This window comes from Lactuca sativa, chromosome 5 (genome assembly GCF_002870075.4).
Source record: "Lactuca sativa cultivar Salinas chromosome 5, Lsat_Salinas_v11, whole genome shotgun sequence".
In the NCBI taxonomy this organism is placed as follows: Eukaryota; Viridiplantae; Streptophyta; class Magnoliopsida; order Asterales; family Asteraceae; genus Lactuca; species Lactuca sativa.
Genome location: NC_056627.2, coordinates 347,449,179 through 347,473,059, shown reverse-complemented (window position 1 = coordinate 347,473,059; position 23,881 = coordinate 347,449,179). Strand labels below are relative to the sequence as shown.

General features: G+C 33.3%; 3 protein-coding genes and 4 non-coding genes across 9 annotated transcripts; 3 read left to right on the top strand and 4 right to left on the bottom strand.

Moving 5' to 3' along the window:
* The first annotated feature begins 9,435 nt into the window (after positions 1–9,435).
* On the top strand, positions 9,436–12,663 carry LOC111912893 (shewanella-like protein phosphatase 1). Its single transcript, XM_023908634.3, has 9 exons — positions 9,436–9,747; positions 10,275–10,375; positions 10,455–10,568; positions 11,210–11,422; positions 11,539–11,674; positions 11,755–11,927; positions 12,002–12,090; positions 12,231–12,300; positions 12,391–12,663. The coding sequence occupies exons 1-9, from the start codon at positions 9,555–9,557 to the stop codon at positions 12,475–12,477; spliced, it is 1,176 nt and encodes a 391-aa protein (XP_023764402.1). The 5' UTR covers positions 9,436–9,554; the 3' UTR covers positions 12,478–12,663.
* Positions 12,664–13,659: 996 nt separating this feature from the next.
* On the top strand, positions 13,660–16,445 carry LOC111912883 (uncharacterized). Of its 2 annotated transcripts, none has more exons than XM_052763728.1 (10): positions 13,660–14,089; positions 14,435–14,520; positions 14,687–14,753; positions 14,959–15,101; positions 15,199–15,247; positions 15,354–15,491; positions 15,585–15,665; positions 15,747–15,923; positions 16,001–16,087; positions 16,165–16,445. In XM_052763728.1, exons 1-10 carry the CDS (start codon positions 13,766–13,768, stop codon positions 16,225–16,227), a joined length of 1,215 nt encoding a protein of 404 aa, XP_052619688.1. In that variant the 5' UTR covers positions 13,660–13,765; the 3' UTR covers positions 16,228–16,445. The 2 variants fall into 2 exon arrangements, with proteins under 2 accessions (XP_052619688.1, XP_052619689.1); XM_052763729.1 differs by having other exon boundaries at positions 14,687–14,757; positions 14,963–15,101.
* A 600-nt stretch (positions 16,446–17,045) lies between these two features.
* LOC111913211 (small nucleolar RNA snoR114) lies at positions 17,046–17,127 on the bottom strand. The gene has a single exon (XR_002857465.1). It is a non-coding gene; the product is annotated as a small nucleolar RNA snoR114 (small nucleolar RNA).
* Positions 17,128–17,134: 7 nt separating this feature from the next.
* On the bottom strand, positions 17,135–17,205 carry TRNAG-GCC (transfer RNA glycine (anticodon GCC)). Its single transcript has one exon. It is a non-coding gene; the product is annotated as a tRNA-Gly (tRNA).
* Positions 17,206–21,103: 3,898 nt separating this feature from the next.
* Positions 21,104–21,185, bottom strand: LOC111913204 (small nucleolar RNA snoR114). The gene has a single exon (XR_002857463.1). It is a non-coding gene; the product is annotated as a small nucleolar RNA snoR114 (small nucleolar RNA).
* A 5-nt stretch (positions 21,186–21,190) lies between these two features.
* On the bottom strand, positions 21,191–21,261 carry TRNAG-GCC (transfer RNA glycine (anticodon GCC)). The gene has a single exon. It is a non-coding gene; the product is annotated as a tRNA-Gly (tRNA).
* Positions 21,262–21,360: 99 nt separating this feature from the next.
* Positions 21,361–23,827, top strand: LOC111912868 (probable protein phosphatase 2C 26). Of its 2 annotated transcripts, XM_023908603.3 has the most exons (11): positions 21,361–21,569; positions 21,792–21,843; positions 21,923–22,002; positions 22,145–22,226; positions 22,358–22,428; positions 22,634–22,713; positions 22,804–22,901; positions 23,004–23,127; positions 23,216–23,298; positions 23,391–23,439; positions 23,584–23,827. In XM_023908603.3, the coding sequence occupies exons 1-11, from the start codon at positions 21,436–21,438 to the stop codon at positions 23,634–23,636; spliced, it is 906 nt and encodes a 301-aa protein (XP_023764371.1). In that variant the 5' UTR covers positions 21,361–21,435; the 3' UTR covers positions 23,637–23,827. The 2 variants fall into 2 exon arrangements, with proteins under 2 accessions (XP_023764371.1, XP_023764379.1); XM_023908611.3 differs by lacking the exons at positions 21,361–21,569; positions 21,792–21,843; positions 21,923–22,002 and having other exon boundaries at positions 22,147–22,226; positions 22,358–22,415.
* The last annotated feature ends 54 nt before the right edge of the window (positions 23,828–23,881 follow it).

Sequence of the window (23,881 nt, the reverse complement as noted above, 5' to 3'; positions counted from 1 at the left end):
AGGTAATTCTCCAAACCCCAATTCAGTTTATAATATGTTAGATCTAAGTTTATTAGTCTTGGATTCAAAGCATGTACAATAGAGAAACCTAGATCCAAGCATTAGGGTTTGTATGAGCACATATGATTGTTCTTATGCCTAAAACCCATCACTTATTTCAGCAAATGAACAATATATTTCAGCACATATCAATAAACACATTATTAACAAGTTTCACCAATAGATTTCAGTTATGAATCAACAAAATCAACTACTTATTTTCAGAAATCAACTAGAAATCAACAACTTATAATCAACATCACAACATATTTTGGAAATCAACAAGAAATCAACCCATGATTTTGGAAATCAACAAGAACAATATATTTAAACACATGATTTTGAAGAACAACAGGAAAAAAACGAGATAAAAGAAAAAAAATTGATGATGATGGGAGGAAAATAGGAGTCAGTGATAAACCCGGTTGATGGATTCGGCTAAAGAACACCAGGAAAAAAAAACAAGAAGAAAAGAGATGAAAAGCCAAACCTGATGATGCTGCTGAAGTCGGTGATGGTGAAGCAACGGCAGGAAATGGCGTTGGGAAGGGTGGCTACGGCGGCAGGAGATGACGCTTGGAAGGGAGGTGACGGCGGCAGATGAGGATAGGAGGAATGCCTTCTTCGGTTGGCGAGAGTATAACCTGGAAGCGAGAAAGCAAGCGAAAGCGAACAAAGAGAAGAGAGGGCTAGGGCGTCTTTTTTTTTCTTTTCAGATGGGCTTCCAAGTCTAATTCGGTAAGTGGTAAAATTCAGATTAAGACCACAAAATAAGAGGTAAACAAACAGTCTGAATCTTACCGATTCAGACTTGCCCCTTATTAAGTGGTATTAAGATGCAAACAAACGGGGCCTAAATCTAATAAATTAAGTATAATATGTTAAAAGTCAAAGACATAAATTTATAAGTAGAAATAAACATATTATTTTAATATTGAAATTTAGTTTATTTATGATTAAACTTTAGGTTTGATATTTATTTAACCTTATTAACCAAATTATAATCATTATTAGAAAGTCACTACAATTTATCACTTTTAACTATTTACAAAATATTATTTGGATTGTTTAAGTTAAACTAAACTTTATATTTAAGTTGGTCCTGTAATGTTATATTTAAGTTTATAATTTAAATATTTTATACAAATTGTTCAAAAGTTATAGCTTTAAAATGATAATGGTTTAGATCCAACAATATATTAAAACTAATAAATTAAGTATAATATGTAAAAATAAAAAAAGGGATAATGACTTAAAAGGGTAACATATTATTCGATTTGTACACATTTGGTCATTGAGTTTTTTTTCGTCCACATTTACCCCTTAAACTTGTTAAACTATACACATTTAGTCCTTATGACCTGTTACTACAGGTTAGCCAGGAAAAATGACTTGATAGGGTAATATATTTTTCATTTTGTACACATTTAGTCCTTAATATTTTTGTACATATTTAGTCCTTAACATTTTTTTTGTTTCAAAATAAGTCCTTTTTTGTACTAATTTAGTAGTTATGAATGATTTCTTTAGGTTTTTTTCACGACATCTTACGTGAGACAATCATTGATGAGGTGCTTGGCGTTGTTGATGCTTATGTCTAATGCGATCTCGACTGCTTGGTTGCGTAAGTTTTGTGGTTTGGCTTAGGTCTTGTATTTTGAACATCGTAACTTCTTCATACGATATGAGATTTTAAGGATCTTTATCCACGTGCTCATCTTTTGAGTCTACTACAACTTTCATTAAGATTACTCCCGTTAAAATGTAATATATTTTTACTAACAATTTTATAAAAAAAACATACATACATGCATTCATAAAAAACGTATGGATAGGGGAAGATGCAATAATACATAGTAGGTGTTGCCGAGATAAAATAAGTGTTGCCAATACATGGAAAATATGTATAAAAGTAAAAAATAAAGCGAAATTTTTTCCACTGCGAACAGAAAAAATAGGTGTTGTCGGTGCAACACCGGGACCATACTAAATCCGCCACCGCGTATGGATATAAAAATCGTAAGTAAAAATATATTATTTTTTAATGGGAGTAATCTAAATGAAAGTTGTAGTAGACTAAAATACGAACGCATTGATATAAAGATCGTTAAAATACGAGATCATATGAAGAAGTTATGACGTTCAGAACACATGACCTAAACAACCAAGTAGTCGAGATCGCAATGGATATAAGCATCAAAAGCCCCATACACCTCATTAACGAATGTCCCACGTAAGATTTCGTGAGAAAAAACTAAAAAATCATTCATAAGTACTGAATGAGTACAAAAAAATGACTTATTTTGAAAAAAAAAAAAGACTAAATGTATACAAAAATATTAAGGACTAAATGTGTACAAAGTGAGAAATATATTACCATATTAAGTCATTTTTACCGGGTAACCTGTAGTAGCCGGTCATAAGGATTGAATGTATACAGTTTAACAAGTTGAAGGGGTAAATGTGGACGAAAAAAAAACTCAGTGACCAAATGTGTACAAATCGAAAAATGTATTACCCTTTTAAGTCATTATCCCATTAAAAAAACATAACTTTATAAGTAGAAGTAAATATATTCTTTTAATATTGAAATTTAGTTTATATATATGATTACACTTTATGTTTGATATTTATTTAATCTTATTGACCAACTTATAGTCCTTATTAGAAAGAAATTGAAAAGTCATTGGAGTTTCAAATAAATGTGATGAAAAGAAAAATACATGAAATTTTCAAATGAATGTGGTCAAAGAAAAAATGTTTCCTTTATAATATAATATGATATGATATGATATCAATAAAACATAGTTATATAACATTGATTAAAAATTTTTAATGTCGTATGATTAATGCAAAAATCTAGACACCTGCAAATTTTGTTACGTGTAAATTAAAAGTTATGATAACAATTTTATTCAAATTTAAAAATATTGTATTAATGATAAACTAGATAGGGTGTTATATATATATATATATATATATATATATATATATATATATATATATATATATATATATATATATATATATATATATATATAAGAATGTTTTTTATTTGACTATCTTATCAAATTATTTAGGAGTTATAAAATAACAAATAATAATTTTTTATTTAAAAAAACATGATATATATGAATATTAAAAATATGGAAATAAAATGAAATATAAATTACCTTTTCTTAAAAATATATAATATATTAAAAAACAATATCATCCTTGAATTAGCTTAATATGATAATTAGATTAAAAAATCAATATAAACACAAACCTATATACAGTATACAATATAACTTCTTATTCACATAGGCTATACGTTGTCATGCATTGCTTACCGTTGGTAAGTTGATTTGACACTGTTATCGACGATAAACACCATGTCTTACCCATTTTTCACCGCCGGTACTATATCGATGGTAGCTTTCCACCGAAGGCAAATTCGAAAAATATGGATGTTGGGTGACTATTGGAGGTGAACGTTGGCAAATGGCTAACTTTTTTTTAGCACATTTATCATTATATATAAATACTTACCATTCATTTTAATTAACACACTCATTCAAAATTTCTTCCAATAACCAAAATAATCTCAACTCTTCCAACCAAAATGCTTCCAATCGAATTGCAGTCTTCAATTACAATTAGACATCACAACCACCTTACCGGCCACAAATTGATCCATCGATTTTATGTCAAAACCAAGCGTTTGCAGATGGTGTTCCTAGCTATTATTTACAATTCCAAATGCCACAACAATTCCAAATCCAATCCCCACACCCCAAACCTAAACGCAAAACCAATTCCAATTCCAATTTCAATCCCAACCGCCTTTCACACCCTCAACTGAAAATCTTTCCCATTCCTAACTCGAAGAATAAATTCAACCTAAAGAAGGGAAGTCTGAAAGTAAAAGATGGACTTTATCACACCCCCGACCGAGGCGGCGGAACATGTCGGGTTTTGCGACTTAGTTCATCGATCATAAGCAAATTGAATATACAATGCAAGTTACAACAATAAGAACACATAAGTTATATCCCACTTTAAGGTTCAAATACATGGTTCATACAATAATAATAATAAGTTCATGAATTTGCCTTAACAGATAGCCCGATATAACAAAAACTAGAGAAGACTAGATTGTCCGAAATACATGACTATCGCTTCTGCTAAAAGTTGGTTCAGTAATCTCTAGAGAGTGCATGTTGTTTGAGAGTCAACACAAAGGCTGGTGAGAGTTACAGGTTTTTTGCTAACCGCGGTAATAATACTTTTAAAAAATCTGAAAATATTTCTTTTGTAGTTAAAACCATGTTTGATAAAAAGAGAAACTGAATTCGTGGTTCCTTGATAAATATTCCAGTTAATGCTTATAGTGATTCCTATAACTGATCTATGTGTTAAGATATAACCCCTTATGACACTTCATTAGAAGTCGTGGATAATGACTGAAGATACTTATCACCCGCTTCAATTGATCTGTCGAGGTTGTAGCTAGCAACCGTATATGGAGGTGTTAACCCATATAGATCTATACATACGTATCTCGTTCCGATGATTAATGGTTATGGTCAATAGGGTATACTAATTAGTTAAACTTATGTAACGAGTAATGTCTCACTATAAAGGCCATTAACTAAGATATACGATAAAGTTTCATTATAAAAGCCGAGTAATTTCGATATATCCAAAAATATGTATATTACTCTGCTGGTTTTTTATTCAAAAACTAGTTTCAAGAAAACAAGTTTATAACCCACCAAGGATCATCTTGCAAAGTTTGGAAAGAAAACAATACCAACCAAATAAGAGATGGAGAAAAATTACAACCATTGTAGTTCTTTGGATCCTCTTGAGAGACTTGGACGTTGATGAAGAATGTAGAACTTTAGAGACACCAATAATGAATCAACTTGATGTAGAATGCTAGTTCTTTTGTATGAACTCTTAAGACTCTTAAGCTTTATGTTCTTATCTAACTAAGAACATAAAGAGAGCATAAGCAAGAGTGTGATCTTCATGTCTTAAACTAAAAGTATAGAGAAACACACATACATACGTAGTTATGGTTTTTTGCATGAATGGTGAAAGAGATATGAAAGCCTCACTTTGTATAGCAAGTTTTAAGGTCAAATTTGCCAACATCGGCCCTCCACGTCATGGCCTTCCTTAGCTACGTCGTGGGCAAAAAAATGCCAAAACAGTCGATGATTCCCCAGTCGCCATGTCGTAGCAGACTAAGCCATGTCGTAAGGACTGGTCTGAACAACTCAAACAAGCTTAATCCATTTTCTTCCAACTTTAGGATCTCCAAAGCTCATATCTGATCCTTTCCAGGGTCTTAATGGATAAAGTTTCTAACTTTATCCATTAGGAATGTCCAAACCATCAAGATGTAGACTTTAAGTCTTAAAGGACCCAAAAATGCATCTTTCTTAACTTAATCCATTAAGTCCAAGTCTCCAACCTTCAGATCTGAATCAACATGATATTTAGATGGATAAAGTTTCCAAATTTATCCATAACAATGTCTCAAGCTTCCAATATCTAAACTTTAATACACCAAAATGACTCACGAGACCAAGATAACTTGCATGGCTATACGGGGAGGCAAAAGTTCACAAATTTCCTAGTCCATGAGGTCTAAGAAGCATTCTAATCTGATCAAAAGATGTTGGAGTCCACTCAACTCCAAGATCACCCATAAAATGGACCAAAAGTGCCAAAAACCCCAAATGACAAGATCTAAAGAACTAGATGGCAATATTGGAACTTTATACCTACAATATTCCATAAATGTAGTGTCTTTAATGGATCCCAACTTGAAGCATCATTCTTTGCAACCAAAAGAACCTTCTTGATCTTTAAACCTCATCAAAATATCATAAAAGTACCCAAAATAGAAAAGAGGATAGAAGATAAGCTCAAATATTGAAGGCTATAAAGGGAGGAAAAAGTTCGCAACTTTTCTAGTCCATGAGGTCTAAGAAGCATTCTAATCTGATCAAAAGATGTTGGAGTCCACTCAACTCCGAGATCATCCATAAAATGGACCAAAAGTGCAAAACCCCAAATGACAATATCTAAAGAACTAGATGGCAATATTGGAACTTTATACCTACAATAGTACACAAATGTAGTGTCTTTAATGGATCCCAACTTGAAGCATCATTCTTTGCAACCAAAAGAACCTTCTTGATCTTTAAACCTCATAAAAATATCATAAAAGCACCCAAAAGAGAAAAGAGGATAGAAGATAAGCTCAAATCTTGAAGGCGGAGGCTAGGGTTTTTCCCAATGGGTTCTAGAGGTGATGAGGGCTGATAAAATGGCCAAAAATTCATAACCTTATGCTTAAATATGTTGAAAACCCTAAAAATCATGGGCTTGGGCCTGACTAATCGGCGTGTCGTGGCGATTGTTTTCACCTAAACCTACCTCAATGCAACATCCGAAATTCCAGGTATTATATTTTATCATTTATTTTTGAGAAAAAGGGAGGGACTCGACGAGTTGAGTCGTAGACTCGTCGAGTAGGACCGCGAATGCTGACTGGATTAATGAACGGACTCGACGAGTCGGGAAGGGTGGACTCGACGAGTCCGCGCTGTGGATTGAAACCCTAATTCTCGGGGTTTGTGCCTTATTTAAAGGCCTTTATGGCCTCCATTTGCGGCTACCAGTCCAGAGAGAGATACCCTAGCGATTGTGAGCGAGTTGTGAGAGATTTTGAGCCTTTTTGATCATATTAGGTGTGATTTTTCAAAGGAGAAAGTGTTTCCAGCAAGGGGAAGTCAAGAGGATTGCATTTCAGAGGGTTTCCAGCTTGGATCTTCAAGTTTGAGGTAGCTATTCGATCCTATCCTTCTGTTTTGCTTAAGAGCATTGAATTTAGGGTTTTCTATACCCTTTTATGGCTTGTTTAGATGAGTATAGTGTCCCATTGAGTGCTAAACTCCAGATCTGGACCTCTTGAGGTCCAAAGAGCCTGAACCATGCTACTTTTTGTGGTTCTATGGAGGAAATGGACATAGGTTGCCATGTTAGAAGAGATTTCACCAAAATAAGCCTAAAGTGCCTTGCATGTGTACCAAGATTCGACCTTTACGTGTTTATTGGTCATGGGGAAGTCAGATCTATAGATTAGAGAAGCAGATCTGACCTCAGGAGATCAGATAAGTGTTTTCATGGGAGGATCGTCGAGCCCATAAGGGACTCGATGAGTCGAGTTGGGTTGCCCGCGATTCGTGACCTGTGATAACCCGTTGAGTGTGGGGTTGACTCAGCGAGTCGAGTGAGGGCCAGGGACGAAGAGGACACACATGAACTCGCCGAGTCTGGTCAAAGTTTGACCGTCGACTTTTGTTGACTTTTAGGGTTCAGTCAGTGTTTGGACTTATGAGCCATTAGAGGGGTAGAATGGTCTTTTACCCTTCTTAGAGAACTTATAGAAAGGGGTTAGCCTAGCCTTTAGAAGTTGTATTAATTAAAGTAATTATTTATGTGAATAGGCGGAGGCTAGTGCAGTATTTCAGAGTCCGAGGTTTACCGAGTTATCCGAGGTGAGTCTTCTCACTATACTTTACCTAGAGTGGTAATTAGAGTTATGTGACAGAGTATATTGTATCCTGTGTGTTATGTTTATGATTCTGTGTTATATGTGATTCAGAGTTAACAGAGTTAGGACCAGAGGGTCCACAGAGTTATGGGATTGGAGGGTCCCACTGAGACACTTTGACCAGAGGGTCATACAGAGTTATAGCCTCGAGTGGTTAATATGTGTTGCATGTGGTATTTTGGGGAACTCACTAAGCATTTATGCTTACAGTGTTTGGTGTTATGTGTTTCAGGTACCAGTGAGGATCGCGGGAAGGCGCCACCATGATCAGTACACACATGAGGAGTCTTTATACTTTATGACCTTGGGTTGTGTTATATAGATTGATAGGTGAAACGATGAGATTTTATAATATTTATGAATGAAAATACGTCTTTAAAAAGTGAAAAATTGTTTGTAAAATTACGGTGTTACACTCAACTTCAAACAACCATAACTTCTTCGTTTTAACTCCGTTTTTGACGATCTTTATATCAAAGGAAAGGTATTGACGAGCCCCACACTTCTATCTAGTTGATTTTGTCTTAAAACATGTCGAAATAAAAACTATAATCCATGAAAGAAGTTTGAAACATCACTTTTCCCTTTTTTACCCTTTGACTCCAACACAAACCAAAGGCTTAGATCACATAACCAATATTATCAACATCCATTAGGGTCTAAACCATATTCCCTTAAAGCCCATGACCTTTACTTGATCTATTTATTGTCTACAATCCCGAAATAAGAAACTTATATATATATATATATATATATATATATATATATATATATATATATATATATATATATATATATTCAGAAAAAGTAGGGTCATCAAATAACGGGGAACCCACTAACATGCTATATATATATATATATATATATATATATATATATATATATATATATATATATATATATATATATATATATTCCAAAATGTCATTTCAGATTTAGGACTAAATTTTCGGATTTTGAAAAAAAAAAACTTTGGAATTGTAAGAACAAATCTAAAATTCGATGATCAATTCCGAAATTTTGAATTTTTTACTTAAATATAACAAAAAGTTAAACAAACATAATAAATGTGAACTATATACAATATTAGTGCATATAATCATACATTTCATTGAAAATTTTCAGATATTAAACAGTTCAAATTGGAAATTTTAAACACAAAAGAAGATATTTTTTTTCCAAAGAGACAAGAAAAAAATCAAAAACTAATTCCTAAATTTGAAGATGAAACCTAGAATGGAGCATTTTTTGAAAAATAATTTAAAAAGCAGTCTGAAATGTGAACTGTAGTTTGGAATAACACATTTAAAATTAATTATTTCTATCATTTTCTCTTAGAGTAAATTACACGAATGGTCTTTATGGTTTTGAGTAATTTGCATATTTGGTTCTTGACTTATTTTTTTAACTTGGAGGGTCTCTACTCTTTGTTTTTGTTACATGTTTGGTCCTTATTGTTTGTTTTTGTTGCGTGTTTGGTCCTCGTCTTATCTAAAATGATTATTATTTAAATAATAAAAAATGATAGGGTGGGTAATATAATACGAAGGGGTGGGGTTCGGGTGTGTTTATTTAAATAAATTAAAAAAATCAAGGGCATAGTCTTTTAGGTAAGACAGGGACCAAACACATAACAAAAACAAACGGTAGGGACTTTCGAAGTTATAAAAATAAGTTACGGACCAAGCGTGCAAATTAATCCAAACCATAGGGACAATTCGTGTAATTTTCTCTTTCTCTTACTTAAATAGTCGAAGGACCAAAATTGCACATTAGTGAAAGGTTTAGAAAGCAACGAAGAAAAAATCGGAGACAAAAAAGCGAAGATAAAAAAATCGTGGTTGTAGTGGACGCCATCCGCCATTGTTATTCAAGCTTCGACCAAGTGAGCAACACAGAAATGGTGATGGCTTCCTTGTCCCTCAATTCCTTACCTGTGCAACCACCTTCTCAGCACTGTCGCAAACTCATTGATGCTCCATCATCAACTTCTCTTAACTACGGAACCGGCGCCGGCGGCTCCTTAAAACCCATAGTCATATCCGGTGACCCTCCGACGTTCGTATCCGCTCCCGGTCGCCGCATCGTTGCCGGTTAGCTCTTATTGTTTCTCCCTCCCTGTAGAGAATCTTAGGGATTTAAACTTAGTAATTCCTAAATTCAAATTGGATGTATAATTTGATTTAAAAGTGTTCCTATTTGAATACTCGCTAATCAAAATGCACTTATCGATTAACCTTTATATCAAATTTCAAGTTTCCTCATTTGAAAACTTAATTGCGATTACTGTTCTTTTCGGTTGCGATTCAATTTACTTGTTGACGAATTAATAATTTAATACTATCTTCTTAAAACTTAAAGAGCTCTAGTGAATTTACATGATGTTATCTGCAACATTGAGTTTCAAAATTTATACATTGAAATCTAATTTTGAATTTTTGAAAGTCCATATCAAATCAATTGATTTGGTTGAGTACTATAATCATGTTAATAAATTACTGGTAGTAATCTTATATACATGTTATTAGCGTATTGAATAGAAGAAACATCTCTATCTTTAGAACAAGGGAGCATTTGAATTTGATATATTGAGATGTTGATATGAAATCAATTCATTCAGTTGGGGATTTGCATGGGGATCTTTCCAAAGCAAGAAGCGCACTTGAGTTAGCTGGAGTCTTGAGCTCAGATGGTAGAGACACTTGGACTGGCCAAGAAACAGTAAGTCTTTATCAATGCTTTGATCATCTATGAAGTTTTATAAGTGATGTGATTGTTTACATTTATACCCTTTGACCAGGTCTTGGTTCAGCTTGGAGATATACTCGACAGAGGTGAAGATGAAATCGCTATATTATCTTTATTAAGGTCACTGCAAATACAGGCTAAAGAACATGGTGGTGCTGTTTTTCAGGTTGGTTTAGAAACTATGTTTTTTGGTTATGTTATGTGAATATAGATGAATCTTAATAGCATCATTATTTGACTTTGTACTTGTTGGAAAAACCATGGGTATATATGGCAAATTATTACAATCACATAGACAAATCTCTCAAGCCAGTCTCCCCAATTACACCCACAATATCCAAATATTTAACTCAATTTTATACACAAAAAAACAAGTGGAGAAAAGAAAAGAACCAAATACTTTAAGTGTATTCGCCTTAGACTCCGTTTATAGGCATACAACCATTTTTCTTACATATGCCCATGTGGGTGCTATACACTCATACAATCAAATTTAAGAAAAAAAAAAATCAAAAGATCAATTGGATTGGATTCGAATCAAATGTTCGAGAGACTAGGACTCTTCCAGAGCTCACGCTTCCAAAAATTCAGTTGCAATTTTCGATAACCACTAACTAATACTCAACCATCTACTACTGCTACTTAAGGTCTTGATGCTCTTACTACACAAGTAAAAGACTTGATTACCCTTATTCAGTAGTAGTCTATGAGAAAGTCAAAGTCAACTCCTTTGGTCTAGCAATGGGACAAAATCCTTCTTTCATATTAGCCAAAAATCTAAACTGTACCATTGTTTGATGATCTTAGGTGAATGGAAATCATGAAACTATGAACATTGAAGGGGATTTTAGATATGTTGATTCGGGGGCATTTGATGAGTGTTCAGACTTTCTAGAATACTTGGATGATTGTGAACATAATTGGGAAGATGCTTTCTCAAGCTGGGGTCAAGTGTCAGAAAGTTGGAAAGAAGAACGTAAATTGGCACAGAGTTCATGGGGACCATGGAACCTAGTCAAGGTAATTTTTGGTTATCAGTATATTAATCTTAACTTTTTTGTAGTAATTATCATTATTATTATTTTTTTTTTTGTAATGATGATGATGATGATGGCGTATTGGTAATATTAGGACAGCGGCAAAAGGGAGTAATTGCAAGATCGGTTCTTTTAAGACCCGGAGGTCCATTAGCATCTGAATTAGCCAGACACCCTGTTGTTCTTAAAGTTGATGATTGGGTGTTTTGTCATGGTGGCCTTCTTCCCCACCATGGTAAAAAAAAATTTATTTTCATTAGATTATAACTATAATTTACACCACAAAAGCTCAATTTCCTCTTGGTGGTGTTTTAGTTACTTATGGCATAGAGAAGATAAACAATGAGGTATCTAAATGGATGAATAATGTTGGTGAAGATGATGAATCGCAAATACCATTTATAGCTACTAGAGGATACGATAGTGTTGTGTGGAATCGTTTATACTCTAGAGACACCACTGATTTAGAAGATTATCACATTGAACAGGTGACTAAAGTTTATTTTCATGATATCAAAATGTTTATATTTGGGACTTGATGAAAACATGTTTTTTGTTACAGATTCAGTCTATACTTGACACTACACTTCAAGTGGTTGGAGCAAAAGCTATGGTGGTGGGTCATACTCCACAAACTACAGGTGTCAATTGGTAAGCAATCATCATGTTCATGTTCAAATGGTCAGATGACACTAAAATCACCAACAAAATGTCTTCATAATAATTGTAGTATATATTTTAAAGTGACTTATGAATGTAATAACTTAAAGGGTATTTTATATTGTTTGCAGTAAGTATAATTGTAGCATTTGGCGCATTGATGTGGGGATGTCTAGTGGGGTTCTTGATTCAAGACCTGAGGTAAAACGTACTCCTTTTCTTTTTACTTTTTTTTTTTTTATTATAAATATGTTTTGTAATGTTGTAAAATGTTTGACTTTCATTGACCAGGTTTTAGAAATAAGAGGCGATAAAACAAGGGTAATAAGGAGCGAATCAGAGACATTCAATGAACTTCAGGCAGTTGATTATATGTAGAATGAATGAAAAAGTTGCTACTCTAGAAAAATTTCATGTCTATACTGGGGGATATGTATATAAACTAAAAGGGTATTTATGGAATAAAAGTTGTTTGGTTGATGTATATTTACATTACATGGCAACAAACAAGATGTAATCATATTACTTATTAATATTTGAAAGAGAAACAATTTGTTGCTTTTAGAGGTTACTTACTTGATTAATAATGTTAATAGGGAGCTTTTTTTTTTTTTTTTCTACAAACTTGGACATGTACATCTTGATGAATTATCTCTATGGCCACCCTTTAGGACTGGCTTTAAGGGCTTTTTAATAACTAAGGTGCTTGTGTTTGACTTCTTATAAATAGTTATGATAAATGATTATAATACAAGGTCTATCATTATGTAGGTATGCCACTTCTTATAAGTATTGTATCCTAAAATAGACTTTGAACCAAGCCCATTATTAAGACCATGTTGCAGCAATAAATTTGTTAGAACACATTTCTCCTTTGGATACGGTTTTTTGCATATTTTTTAGAAAACAACTAAAGAAGTGGGGGTTAAATAGAACTCAATTGTAGTTCAAGAGGTTGTATGTGTAAAGTTGAAATGATGACTTGACTAATTAAGATATATAGAGTTGTTTCTTTTTTATTTAATACAAACAATTAATGCAAACAATGATTTAACAAGTTAAATGATAGATTGGTCATTCATTTTACAAAATTGCCAATAACTTTGTTTTTCCAATTTCACATTTTATTTTGGGTTTGAAATAAAAGGGGCAGAATTTAGCATTTATGTTTAAATCTATAAAAGAGTACATCCAGATTTGAGTTATCATTGATGCTATGTTTAAATTTGTGTTTAATTTAAGTTATTAACCATGTTGTGTTTACATGTAATTATATTTGTATCATTATTGATATCAAATAATTGTATATTTATTTATTGTCCAATATCATTCTAGACAAAAGGATAAAATAGCCATGTCCTTATATTAAAAAATTTCGCGTTATTTAACAATGAAACAAACTTTATATATAGATACCTATTTATCCATTAAACATATCATCCATGCAAAACTTAATAATAAAAAAGAACCCTAAACTTGAACTCAATTTGATAGCTTGAGAAATCCCAAGGGGGTAAAGTGTCAAATTATGAACTCATATACAAAACAATGAAACATCAATCCAAACGTTGGCAGTTGGCATGCTCCATAGGACTTCAAGTTACCCTTGTAATCTCCGCTGCAATTTCAAAACCCTCATATATAAATTCAAATTCATTACCACTGAATGCTTGTTTCCCACCAATCTCTCATTTGGTTCAACTCCCCTCGATTTCTCAGACCTTTCAATCTTCACTCAACAATGGCTTCATCTTCCCTTGTCCTTCCTTCGGTTTCGCTGAAGCATGAAGTGTCAATTGATGCTCTTGATTCGTATCCGTTGAGGAGCTCGTCTTCTCTTTGTTTTGGGGCTTCTAAGCATGGGTTTCGTCGTCTTAATTTGGATAAATCTAGGGTTTCTATGAGCGTATCTGTTGGATCTACCACTGCAGTTGATGATGCACTGTTCGCCGATTACAAGCCTACCACCGCCTTCCTCTTCCCTGGTCAGGTCAGATTCGAGAATTTAAAGTAGTTGATTTAGTTTCAATGTTTGAATTGGACTGTGATTGATAAGAATTATGAAAACGATCTATGGAAATACTATTCTGATTCATTGTTAATGCTGTTAGCGATCAAATTGAACTTGCAAAGATGAAAATGCTATCATTGTTTTGATTCATGTTGAGCTACCGTGATTTATACACAACTGTTATGATTTTGAAGTAGCTAGAGATTTCACTAGCAATGAAGTATGCAACTTTGATTTAGGAATTAGGATAAACCGTTTTGGTAGCAATCAAACTGAACTTGCAAAGATGAAAATGTTTTCATTTCATATCTCATTTTGTTTCAGGGCGCACAAGCTGTTGGAATGGGACAAGAGGCTCAAAAGGTGCCAGCTGCTGCAGAGTTGTACAACAAGGCAAATGAAATTCTAGGGTTAGCTCGATAATTCCTTTTCTCAAAACATGAGATTGCATCACATCACTTAAATTCATTTCTCATTTCACATTTCTCATTTCTCATTTCTCATCTACTGTTCAAAATTTGAGCAAAATTAACTCATGTCATTGACTCAATCACCAATATGAATCTTTGCATGAAGGTTTGACATTTTGGACGTTTGCATCAACGGCCCAAAAGAAAAGTTGGATTCCACCGTATTAAGTCAGGCAAGTTTTCTAGGGCTATTTTTGATGATGAGGGTGAGAAGGGCATTCACGTCTTTTTGGGTGGGACAAAAAGCTGCAATTTTTGTCCCATTGACATCAGTCTCAGTCCAATGCACACTAGATGCAATACAACTTGTTTTGTCTTGTTGACCTTAAGATATAAATTTTGCTTATTGGAATACTGTTTTTCTTAAAAAAATTGCAGCCAGCTATTTATGTTACTAGTTTAGCTGCAATTGAGATACTACGTGCACGTGATGGAGGTCAACAAATAATTGACTCAGTGGATGTTACATGTGGGCTAAGTTTGGGGGAATACACTGCTCTTGCATTTGCTGGAGCATTTAGGTGAGCCATGCAATTTTGATAGGATTCCAAATTCCATTATTACCCTTTTTTTGCTTTAGAAAAAAATCATTCTTTATGCATTTTACTATATTATTAGCTTTGAAGATGGTCTCAAGCTGGTCAAACTAAGAGGTCAAGCAATGCAGGTAAGCAAGTCAACAATACTACTGTTATTGTGTTCTTTGATAGTTTTATTATTATTTTTTTTTTGCTGAAAGAGATATAATTTCTAAAAGATACAAATACGTTCAGGAAGCTGCGGATGCTTCTAGAGGTGCTATGGCCAGTATCATTGGACTAGATTCAGATAAGGTGCAACAACTTTGTGATGCAGCTAATGAAGAAGTTGAGGAAGCTGAGAAAGTTCAAATTGCAAATTATTTATGCACTGTAATGCTTATTACTATTTACTATTTTGCCCCTGTATATCATATAAAGTTTACATTTGGAAAATGGAAAATGAATTGATGATTACCTTTTCAGGGAAACTATGCGGTTTCTGGAGGCGTGAAGGGAATTGAAGCGGTGGAAGCAAAAGCCAAATCATTCAAGGCTCGAATGACGGTATGTGTGATTGAATGGAATTGTTCATTCCATTGATATGAAATGTAACAACTCATTCCATTCCATTCCATTCCACCCTAGGTACGGCTTGCTGTTGCGGGGGCATTCCACACCGGTTTCATGAGTCCGGCATTGTCGAAACTGGAATCGGCATTGGCAGCAACCCAAATCAGAACTCCAAGAATTCCAGTCATATCTAATGTTGATGCACAACCACATTCCGACCCCGATACAATTAAGAAAATATTGGCTCGCCAGGTAACCTTTCTATTTTGCAATCAATTTAAATAAAAAAAAATAAAATAAAAATTAAAATTAAAATTATTATATGATAGGTTACATCGCCTGTTCAATGGGAGACGACAGTGAAGACTCTCCTATCGAGGGGATTGGGAAAGAGTTATGAACTTGGACCTGGAAAGGTAAAAACCCTAAACCTTAAACCCTAAATTAGGTTACATGTCATCTTGTTGGTGGATCTAATTGAATTTTAAATCAGGTTATTGCTGGGATTGTGAAGAGAATGGATAAAACATCGCCCATTGAAAACATTATGGCGTGATGGAATATGAGCTTGATTTGTTGCTTTATAATAATCTTTGGGGTAAAGGGCATAACGGGGATTTTGAGATTTTATAGAGATGATTAATGTGATGTAGTTGAGTTTTTGTGTATGGTTATAAGATTCGTTAGTAATTGTACCTGAATCATGATTATATGCTCTCTGAGTGATATATTTGTTATGAGTATAACACAGCAACATGTGATCTCTTTATCGAATAGTTTGTAAGCGTTTTCAGTTTTTCATAATTAACTTCTCAAGACGCAAGCCACTTGTTTGGTATTCTAGTAATGATACTTGTAATTATGTTGTTAACTAAATATTTGTTTAAATATTAAGTATCACTAGGTGTGAAACCGAGTATTACACGAGTTGATTTTAAAAAAATTAAACATTAAAGTGTAAACTAAAAATAATTTTTAATATATAACTTTAAAATAAGAAAAGAAAAAATGTATTTATTGCAATTTAATATCATATATATGATATTTAATACTTTACATATATAACTATATGACATTGATTTTAAAAATTGAAAGAAACCAAAAATTGACAAATGGATAATATTTATTTCAAAAATACCACAAAATAACAAGTATTAAAATTAATAAGAGATTGACATGTGAAGAAAAAAAAAAAAAAAAAAAAAAAAAAACTTCATTTATTAAGGAAAAGATTAAATTATAAACTTATAAGACAGGTATTTAAAATGTTGACTTTAAATATATGTTTGTTTTATTTTTAATTACTAGCTTATTACGTAAATCGTTAAATTCTTAAAAAGGACTAATTCAGATGTAAAGAAATTTTAAAAGAATATGCTCAGAAGCGCTTAAATTCGAAATATCGAACTGTTGTAATGACCCAACATTACATGGAGCGCAATTTTCATCATGGCATAATTAAATGCACCAGCCGGGAATCGAACCCGGGTCTGTACCGTGGCAGGGTACTATTCTACCACTAGACCACTGGTGCTTGATGTTCTACAGGTATTTATATCAAATATATACATTTCGGCTATTTTAATTACTCCAAAACCGTGTAAAAGTTGAACATGGAATTTAGCAAAAATCACGGCTACACTGACTTAATCCCATGGCAATAGAGTACAACTGTGAAAAGAATTGCAATATTTAGCAAATTATTGACCACTCATCCCAATTTGATATTTCCTAGTAGGGATGTTATTCGGGTCGGAACCGAACCGAACCGAATAAACCGAAAACCGAATAAGGGTAATTCTATGAACCGAAAACCGAACCAAATAAGCAATACGGGTTCAGTTCGGTTCGGGTATTATTCGATTCGGTTCGGTTCCGACCCGAATAACCCAAATAACATGTACAAGATGATTAATGATTCGAATAACCCGAATATTTTGTATTACTTTTGTAGCTTATGATTTCATAACAAATCTTTTAAAGAAACAAATTAAACACTAAAAATTAAACATCCAAAACACCCAAAAATCTATCTATAAGTATATAACCTGAATAACTTCATCAATATGGAATGAAACAAATAAAAGAACATATATTGTTGTTTTCATTAAATTCTCTTATACAAGGTCAAAGTCCCTATTGCTTGGACTTATAGAAAAAAAAAGTTAACTGTTAACATAGCACATTCAAATTTCAATTGATAACATACATAATAACATATTTAAAGATTGAGTATTCAATGAGTAACATACATAGTAGATTAAGATACAAATTCTTACTTGTGTTTCTTGATTTGGAACCCAATTTTCCACGAATTGAATGGAGTAAAAACTAGAAAACAAGATGAGGAGATGATTCACAGAAGTTTGAAGTACGGAAGTCGATCAAAAACTAATGCCGATCAAAAACTAATGTCGAAGGAGCAATTGTCGATCAGAAAAAAATTGTCGGAAGGAGCAATTCGCAAGCAGCAACTGTCGATCAAACAAAATTGTCGCAATCATCAATATGGAAGTAGTCGACTCGATTTGGTGTAATAGGATATTCGATTTGGTGTATTAAGTGGGTAACGATCTTCGATTTGTTTTTTTTTGTGATCGATTGTGATGATGACAGAACCAAATACGTATGTTGTGCAAGGAAAAAAAAACGAATCTTCATATTCGGTTCGGTTCTTTGGACCGAATAAGCCCTTATTCGGGTAACCCGGACCAAATAACCCGAAAACCGGATACGTCTTATATAGATACCCGAAACCGAATCAAATTGCTTATTCGGTTCGGTTCTCGATTCAGTTCGGTTCTCGGTTCGGTTCGGTTCTCGATTCAGTTCAGTTTTCGGTTCGGTTCGGTTTCGGGCCAAATTCTCATCCCTATTTCCTAGTACATTATCAAAACAGAAAAACATATTATATACAATAAATAAAACTTTAAACAAATAATAAATTAAATACGAAAAATACTAACGCAACCCTTCAGATTTAATTAGGTGGGGTTTTATTTCAAGGAATGTTCGATTATCGATTTTGTCCATTGCAAGAAAGATATCAAAAAATGAATGAAACGACGATAAAAAGTTCCTAAATATCTTGATGAATCGTTTATTGTTTATTGTTCTTAACTGGTAATTCAATCTTATGTCGTGATCACACGGATTTTAATCTATAATAATCCAAAAGAGACATTATCGTTTTTAGGCACAAAAAGATCAAAACGAAAAACTTGATGAATGTGAAGATTGTGTAGATTCTTAGGTGCCCAAAAAGATGAAGTAGTAGGACGGTAGGCGTCCCAAAAGATGGAGCAATATGATTATATATACGTATACTATTCGAAGACATGATACATATGACAAAATAACAGATGAGAACAATTTTTTGGACGTTGAAGGACAACTTGAGTTCTCTCCAACACAACAGATCAAACAATATTGTTGCCCGTAAAACATAGTTGTTCGTGGTAATATGTCGTTCGTAGCAGTTTTCTATATATGTTGTACAAATATGATTAAGATTTATTCCTACAAGAAACCTAATATTTTTACATTTTTTTTTGCATCACACATTTTTTTATAATGTAAACCAAAAGTATTAAATTTTTGTTTTTGCGAATTACTCATTGTTAAGAATGTAAATGAACTTTAGTATATTGTTCGGTAATATGTTCGTTTATCTAATAAACAAACTTGAACAATTACCTTAATTATATGTTTGTTAACGTTTCTTATTTATTTTTGTTTAACGTGTTAATGAAAAAAGACAAACAAACATTAACAAAGCAATTTTTAAACAAACAACCACGAACAAGTAAATGTGTTTGTTTATGTGTTCGTCTAATTCGTTTACATCCCTATCTATTTCACATGGTCCCATCCGGTAAACAATATTTTCCAAAAAGAAAACGATCAAAAAATAAACAAATTCTTTGAATTCAACAAAAAATAATACAAAAGGATTAAATGGTCTTTTTTTTTTTTTTTTTTTTATTATAATTCAGCATAACAGTTTAGAGGTTAAAACCAAACAATATGTTGAAAAATCAAATCATCTTAGAAGTTCAGACCGTTTAAAAATTCAAATTTTATCATACATCTTAATGTGACCCCCTTAGGAGATGATGATACACCTTATTGATTTTATAACTCTACACCAATCATATTGAGGGGAACTGGGGGTGTAGTCGTGTAGATGCATGATGACAATTCTAACTCACTCCATGTCCAATTTTACAACTCTAATAAGCTATTAGAAGTTAGTTTTCGTAAGGCAAGAATGCTTAGAAAAAAAAATTGTAGTTGTATCTACCGTATAGTTCCATCTTATTATCCAAAAAACAATTGTAGTTAATGCACTTTGGCCTATTTTATTGATCAATAAATTGCATTCTTTTATGCACTTTCTCCCTAACAAGCATAACAGTCCCTAGCGCCCTATACGTCATAAACTCGAAGAAATGCAACAAGACTTGTATCAAAATGGGATTACCTCTCTTTCAATCATCGGAAGTGATTTTATATCCTTTTCTAATGCAATATCTTCAATCGGACCTGATTGCGATCCACTTTGTCTCAATGATCAATGATTGAGGAAGGTTTTCCCTTCTATGCATCATGATTCCCTATCTTGAAATGAAGTGTCATCGATTGACATTTACCATTGAAAAAAGAATCCTTCCATGAATGAGAAGGTTAAGTTACATTATAGACTTCGATAACTTTCTTAAGGAATCAACTCGAAAGTTCATTAATCTATGGTTAGATGCCACACTCGAACTCTATCACATACCCTAATGCTAAATCTAGTCTACCATTTTAGAAACACACACACACACACACACACAAAAAAAAAAAAAAAAAAAAAAAAAAAAAAAAAAAAGGAAGCTATGAAAAAAGAAAGTTGGGGTCCTTCAAGCAACTGATTTCTTGTTTGCTTCCGCTGACTTATGCCATGAACATTTCTTTAACCCGCCGCATAAACTAACTCAAACGTAGCAATGAATGTAAAAGACATTGCTACAACCTAAGAGGGTTTTATATTATAGAATGCCAAAAATGTTGATCCTTTTTACAAACTTCTTAAAGAGGGAGAACAACAAGACTACTTCAAGGAGAACATTGAGACGCCATCGGTTTCGTGTGGCCACTAGATCTTATTGTAGAGGAGATTTTGTAACTGCTATGAATGTGGAGTGAGACATATTTCTTGTTACTATCATAATGTTTGGACGAATGCTGCCGGGGAGTTTAAAATAGAGGGGCTGAAGATGGAAGAGACCAACCAAAACATAATATACACGTACCACAACACATTAACCAAAAACTACGTCCACCAAAAGCTATCCTACTTCAAAATGACCTCTTCAAAAAGCTCGACTTTTTAAGACTTATTAAACTACTATGTAAAGAAATTAAAAAAATAATAATAAAAAAAATATATGCTCAGAAGCACTTTAATTCGAAATATCGAACAATTGTGATGACCCAACATCACATTTAGCGCAATTTTCATCATGGCATAGAAATGCACCAGCCGGGAATCGAACCCGGGTCTGTACCGTGGCAGGGTACTATTCTACCACTAGACCACTGGTGCTTTGGTGATTGTCAAGCCCACATAATATAAATTATCGTACATTTATAAAAAAAGGATGACGTGGCAAAATGTCTATCAAACCTCTGCATTCAAACACACCCATCCTTGCTGTGTAGTGATTGTGTGTAAAATACGAACCGCTGAGCAGCGGTGGTCGGAGTCTGACGACTGGAAATGGCAGTCACGGTTTCTTATTCTCGTCATCATCAATTCTTATCTTCTAATAATGGAATTGCAATACAACTTCCCAGCAAGAAACTGATGAGCTTCATTCGTTGTTCCTCTCCACAATCCACTCCTATTGTAAGGTACTTCTAATTCCGCAATCCGCAATCCCCAATCCCAAATTCAATTGTATATTTTCATTTCCATTCCTTCTGAGTCGCCATTTTCTGATTGAAATTCGTTCACTGTGTTTCTGGTCCATGAAATTTCTGACGAACGACTTCCGTTATTGCTTGCTAGTGTTGATAGATAAGATGTTAATTTACAAGGGACTCCTGAGTCATGACTGTTTGTTGTTTTTTTAGGCCAGAGTTGTCTATTCGTGTTGGAACTCAACTCATTCCACACCCCAAAAAGGTATACATGTTCCTCTTACTGTGGGTATCAAATCAATTTCGTTCCCCATTGGATCATTCTTTCTATGTTCTGTTTGAAGGTTGCAAAAGGTGGGGAAGATGCTTTCTTTGTGAGCAGTTACAATGGTGGAGTTATTGCTGTTGCAGATGGTGTTTCTGGGTATTAATTATTTTGCTTTCTTTCCTTTGTCATTCATTTTAAGCAATTTTGGAGCTCACAACTTTAAATTTGTGAACAGTAAACATTGAGCTAAACTGCATATAACCTTTTGATTTTCAACTCTTAATCCTTTTTGTGGTAGGTGGGCTGAAAAGGATGTGGATCCAGCACAATTCTCAAGAGAACTTATGAGAAAAGCTTCATCTTTGGTTGAGGATGAGGAGGTATCTTCATCATTTTATTATATGATATTATTAGACGTACAATAGCCATGTTTTTTTTTTTTTTTTTTTTTTTTTGTGATTTCTTATATCTAATCCCTATAGAAATGATGTTTATATTAATGTTGTTATAGGTTAACTATGATCCACGGATTCTTGTTAGGAAAGCACATGCTGCCACCTCTTCCACAGGTTCAGCTACTGTGTATGTTTTGGCATGTATTCCAATTCATCACCAATCACTTACACGTTTAGGCTTTTTGTTGATGAGGGCATTTACGTCTTTTTCAAAGACGAGTTATTCCTACCTTTTTTGGTGGGACAAAGTTGCAGTTTTTGTCCCATTGACATAGGTCTCATGTATAATAGACATGTTCCCAATATTTACATTAATGCTTTTGGGTTTGTAGAATTGTTTCAATGCTAGACAAGAATGGGATTTTGAAGGTTGCCAATGTTGGTGATTGTGGGCTTCGGGTTATTCGCAAAGGTAACACAAGATTCTATGAAGCTCTTATCTCTTCAAAAATATCTTTAATCAGTGATATGTTTTTTTTTGTATAAATCTTGAACCTTTTAGGCCAAATAATCTTTTCCACGTTTCCACAAGAGCATTATTTTGATTGCCCATATCAGTTGAGCTCAGAGGCAGTCACCCAGACATATCTAGATGCCACGGTATACAAAATTATCAAAACCTTTTTTTGTATAAAAACAAATTTTCAAACTTTTTTACCTTGTAAAAATAAAAATAAATAAAAATACATGGGGTGTGTGTAGGTTACAAGTGTGGATTCAATGAAGGGGGACATTATTGTGATGGGTTCAGATGGGCTTTTTGATAATGTATTTGATCATGAAATTGTATCCACAATTACCAAACATCAAGACGTTGTAGAGGCTGGTAATTATTTCTTGAAAATCCTTTTTATCACATTTTCTAGAATAAGCAAACTGATGTTAATGGAATATATTTTTGGTTTGAATGGTAGCAAAAGTATTGGCTGATCTTGCTTACAAGCATTCAGTGGACTTCTACTTTGAATCCCCGTATTCACTTGAAGCCAGAACCAGAGTAAATTTTTAACAAATCTGTCCTCATTTTTTTTTTCTTTTTTGAAAAAAAAAAAACAAAGGCGTAAATTGTATGTATTTGTTGATATGCAGGGGTTTGATGTGCCATGGTGGAAAAAACTTGTGGGACAAAAGCTAACAGGCATGACTAATGGCATTTTAGTAATTAGTAGTAGTTGTATATAGTTTCATGGATATTGTCTTGAACTTGTAGAACTTTCTAGAACTTTCTAGAAGCTGCAAGTGGAAGAACAATATAAATACTGATGTTATGGTTACTGTGCAGGTGGAAAGATGGATGATATAACCGTAATAGTTGGTGAAGTGGTAAGCAATTGACTGAATCGATCATTGCTTCAATGGGTATTTGTTCATATGTCAAGAGTAATATAGATTTGGTCAATGTATAAACATCCAACAAATGTGTAATTTTAAACTTTAGGTAAGGTTTTGCAAAGAATTGATACAAATTGTTGTATTGTTGATTGCTTGTTTGAAGTTAAAGTTTGAAAATAGAACAATTGAACAAATGGAAACCCCTTCCACCACCATATTCAGAACTTTGTTGTTTGACGTTGATATAA

Bases quoted from the DNA above. Each gene is read 5' to 3' on its own strand.
- LOC111912893 (XM_023908634.3), top strand. From the start codon at position 9,555: ATGGTGATGGCTTCCTTGTCCCTCAATTCCTTACCTGTGCAACCACCT. The intron at 9,748-10,274 runs GTTAGCTCTTAT...CAATTCATTCAG, and splicing joins CGGTCGCCGCATCGTTGCCG to TTGGGGATTTGCATGGGGAT. The intron at 11,675-11,754 runs GTAAAAAAAAAT...GTGGTGTTTTAG, and splicing joins TGGCCTTCTTCCCCACCATG to TTACTTATGGCATAGAGAAG.
- LOC111912883 (XM_052763728.1), top strand. From the start codon at position 13,766: ATGCTTGTTTCCCACCAATCTCTCATTTGGTTCAACTCCCCTCGATTT. The intron at 15,924-16,000 runs GTAACCTTTCTA...ATTATATGATAG, and splicing joins AGAAAATATTGGCTCGCCAG to GTTACATCGCCTGTTCAATG. The intron at 16,088-16,164 runs GTAAAAACCCTA...ATTTTAAATCAG, and splicing joins ATGAACTTGGACCTGGAAAG to GTTATTGCTGGGATTGTGAA.
- LOC111912868 (XM_023908603.3), top strand. From the start codon at position 21,436: ATGGCAGTCACGGTTTCTTATTCTCGTCATCATCAATTCTTATCTTCT. The intron at 23,128-23,215 runs GTAATTATTTCT...TTTGAATGGTAG, and splicing joins TCAAGACGTTGTAGAGGCTG to CAAAAGTATTGGCTGATCTT. The intron at 23,299-23,390 runs GTAAATTTTTAA...GTTGATATGCAG, and splicing joins CACTTGAAGCCAGAACCAGA to GGGTTTGATGTGCCATGGTG.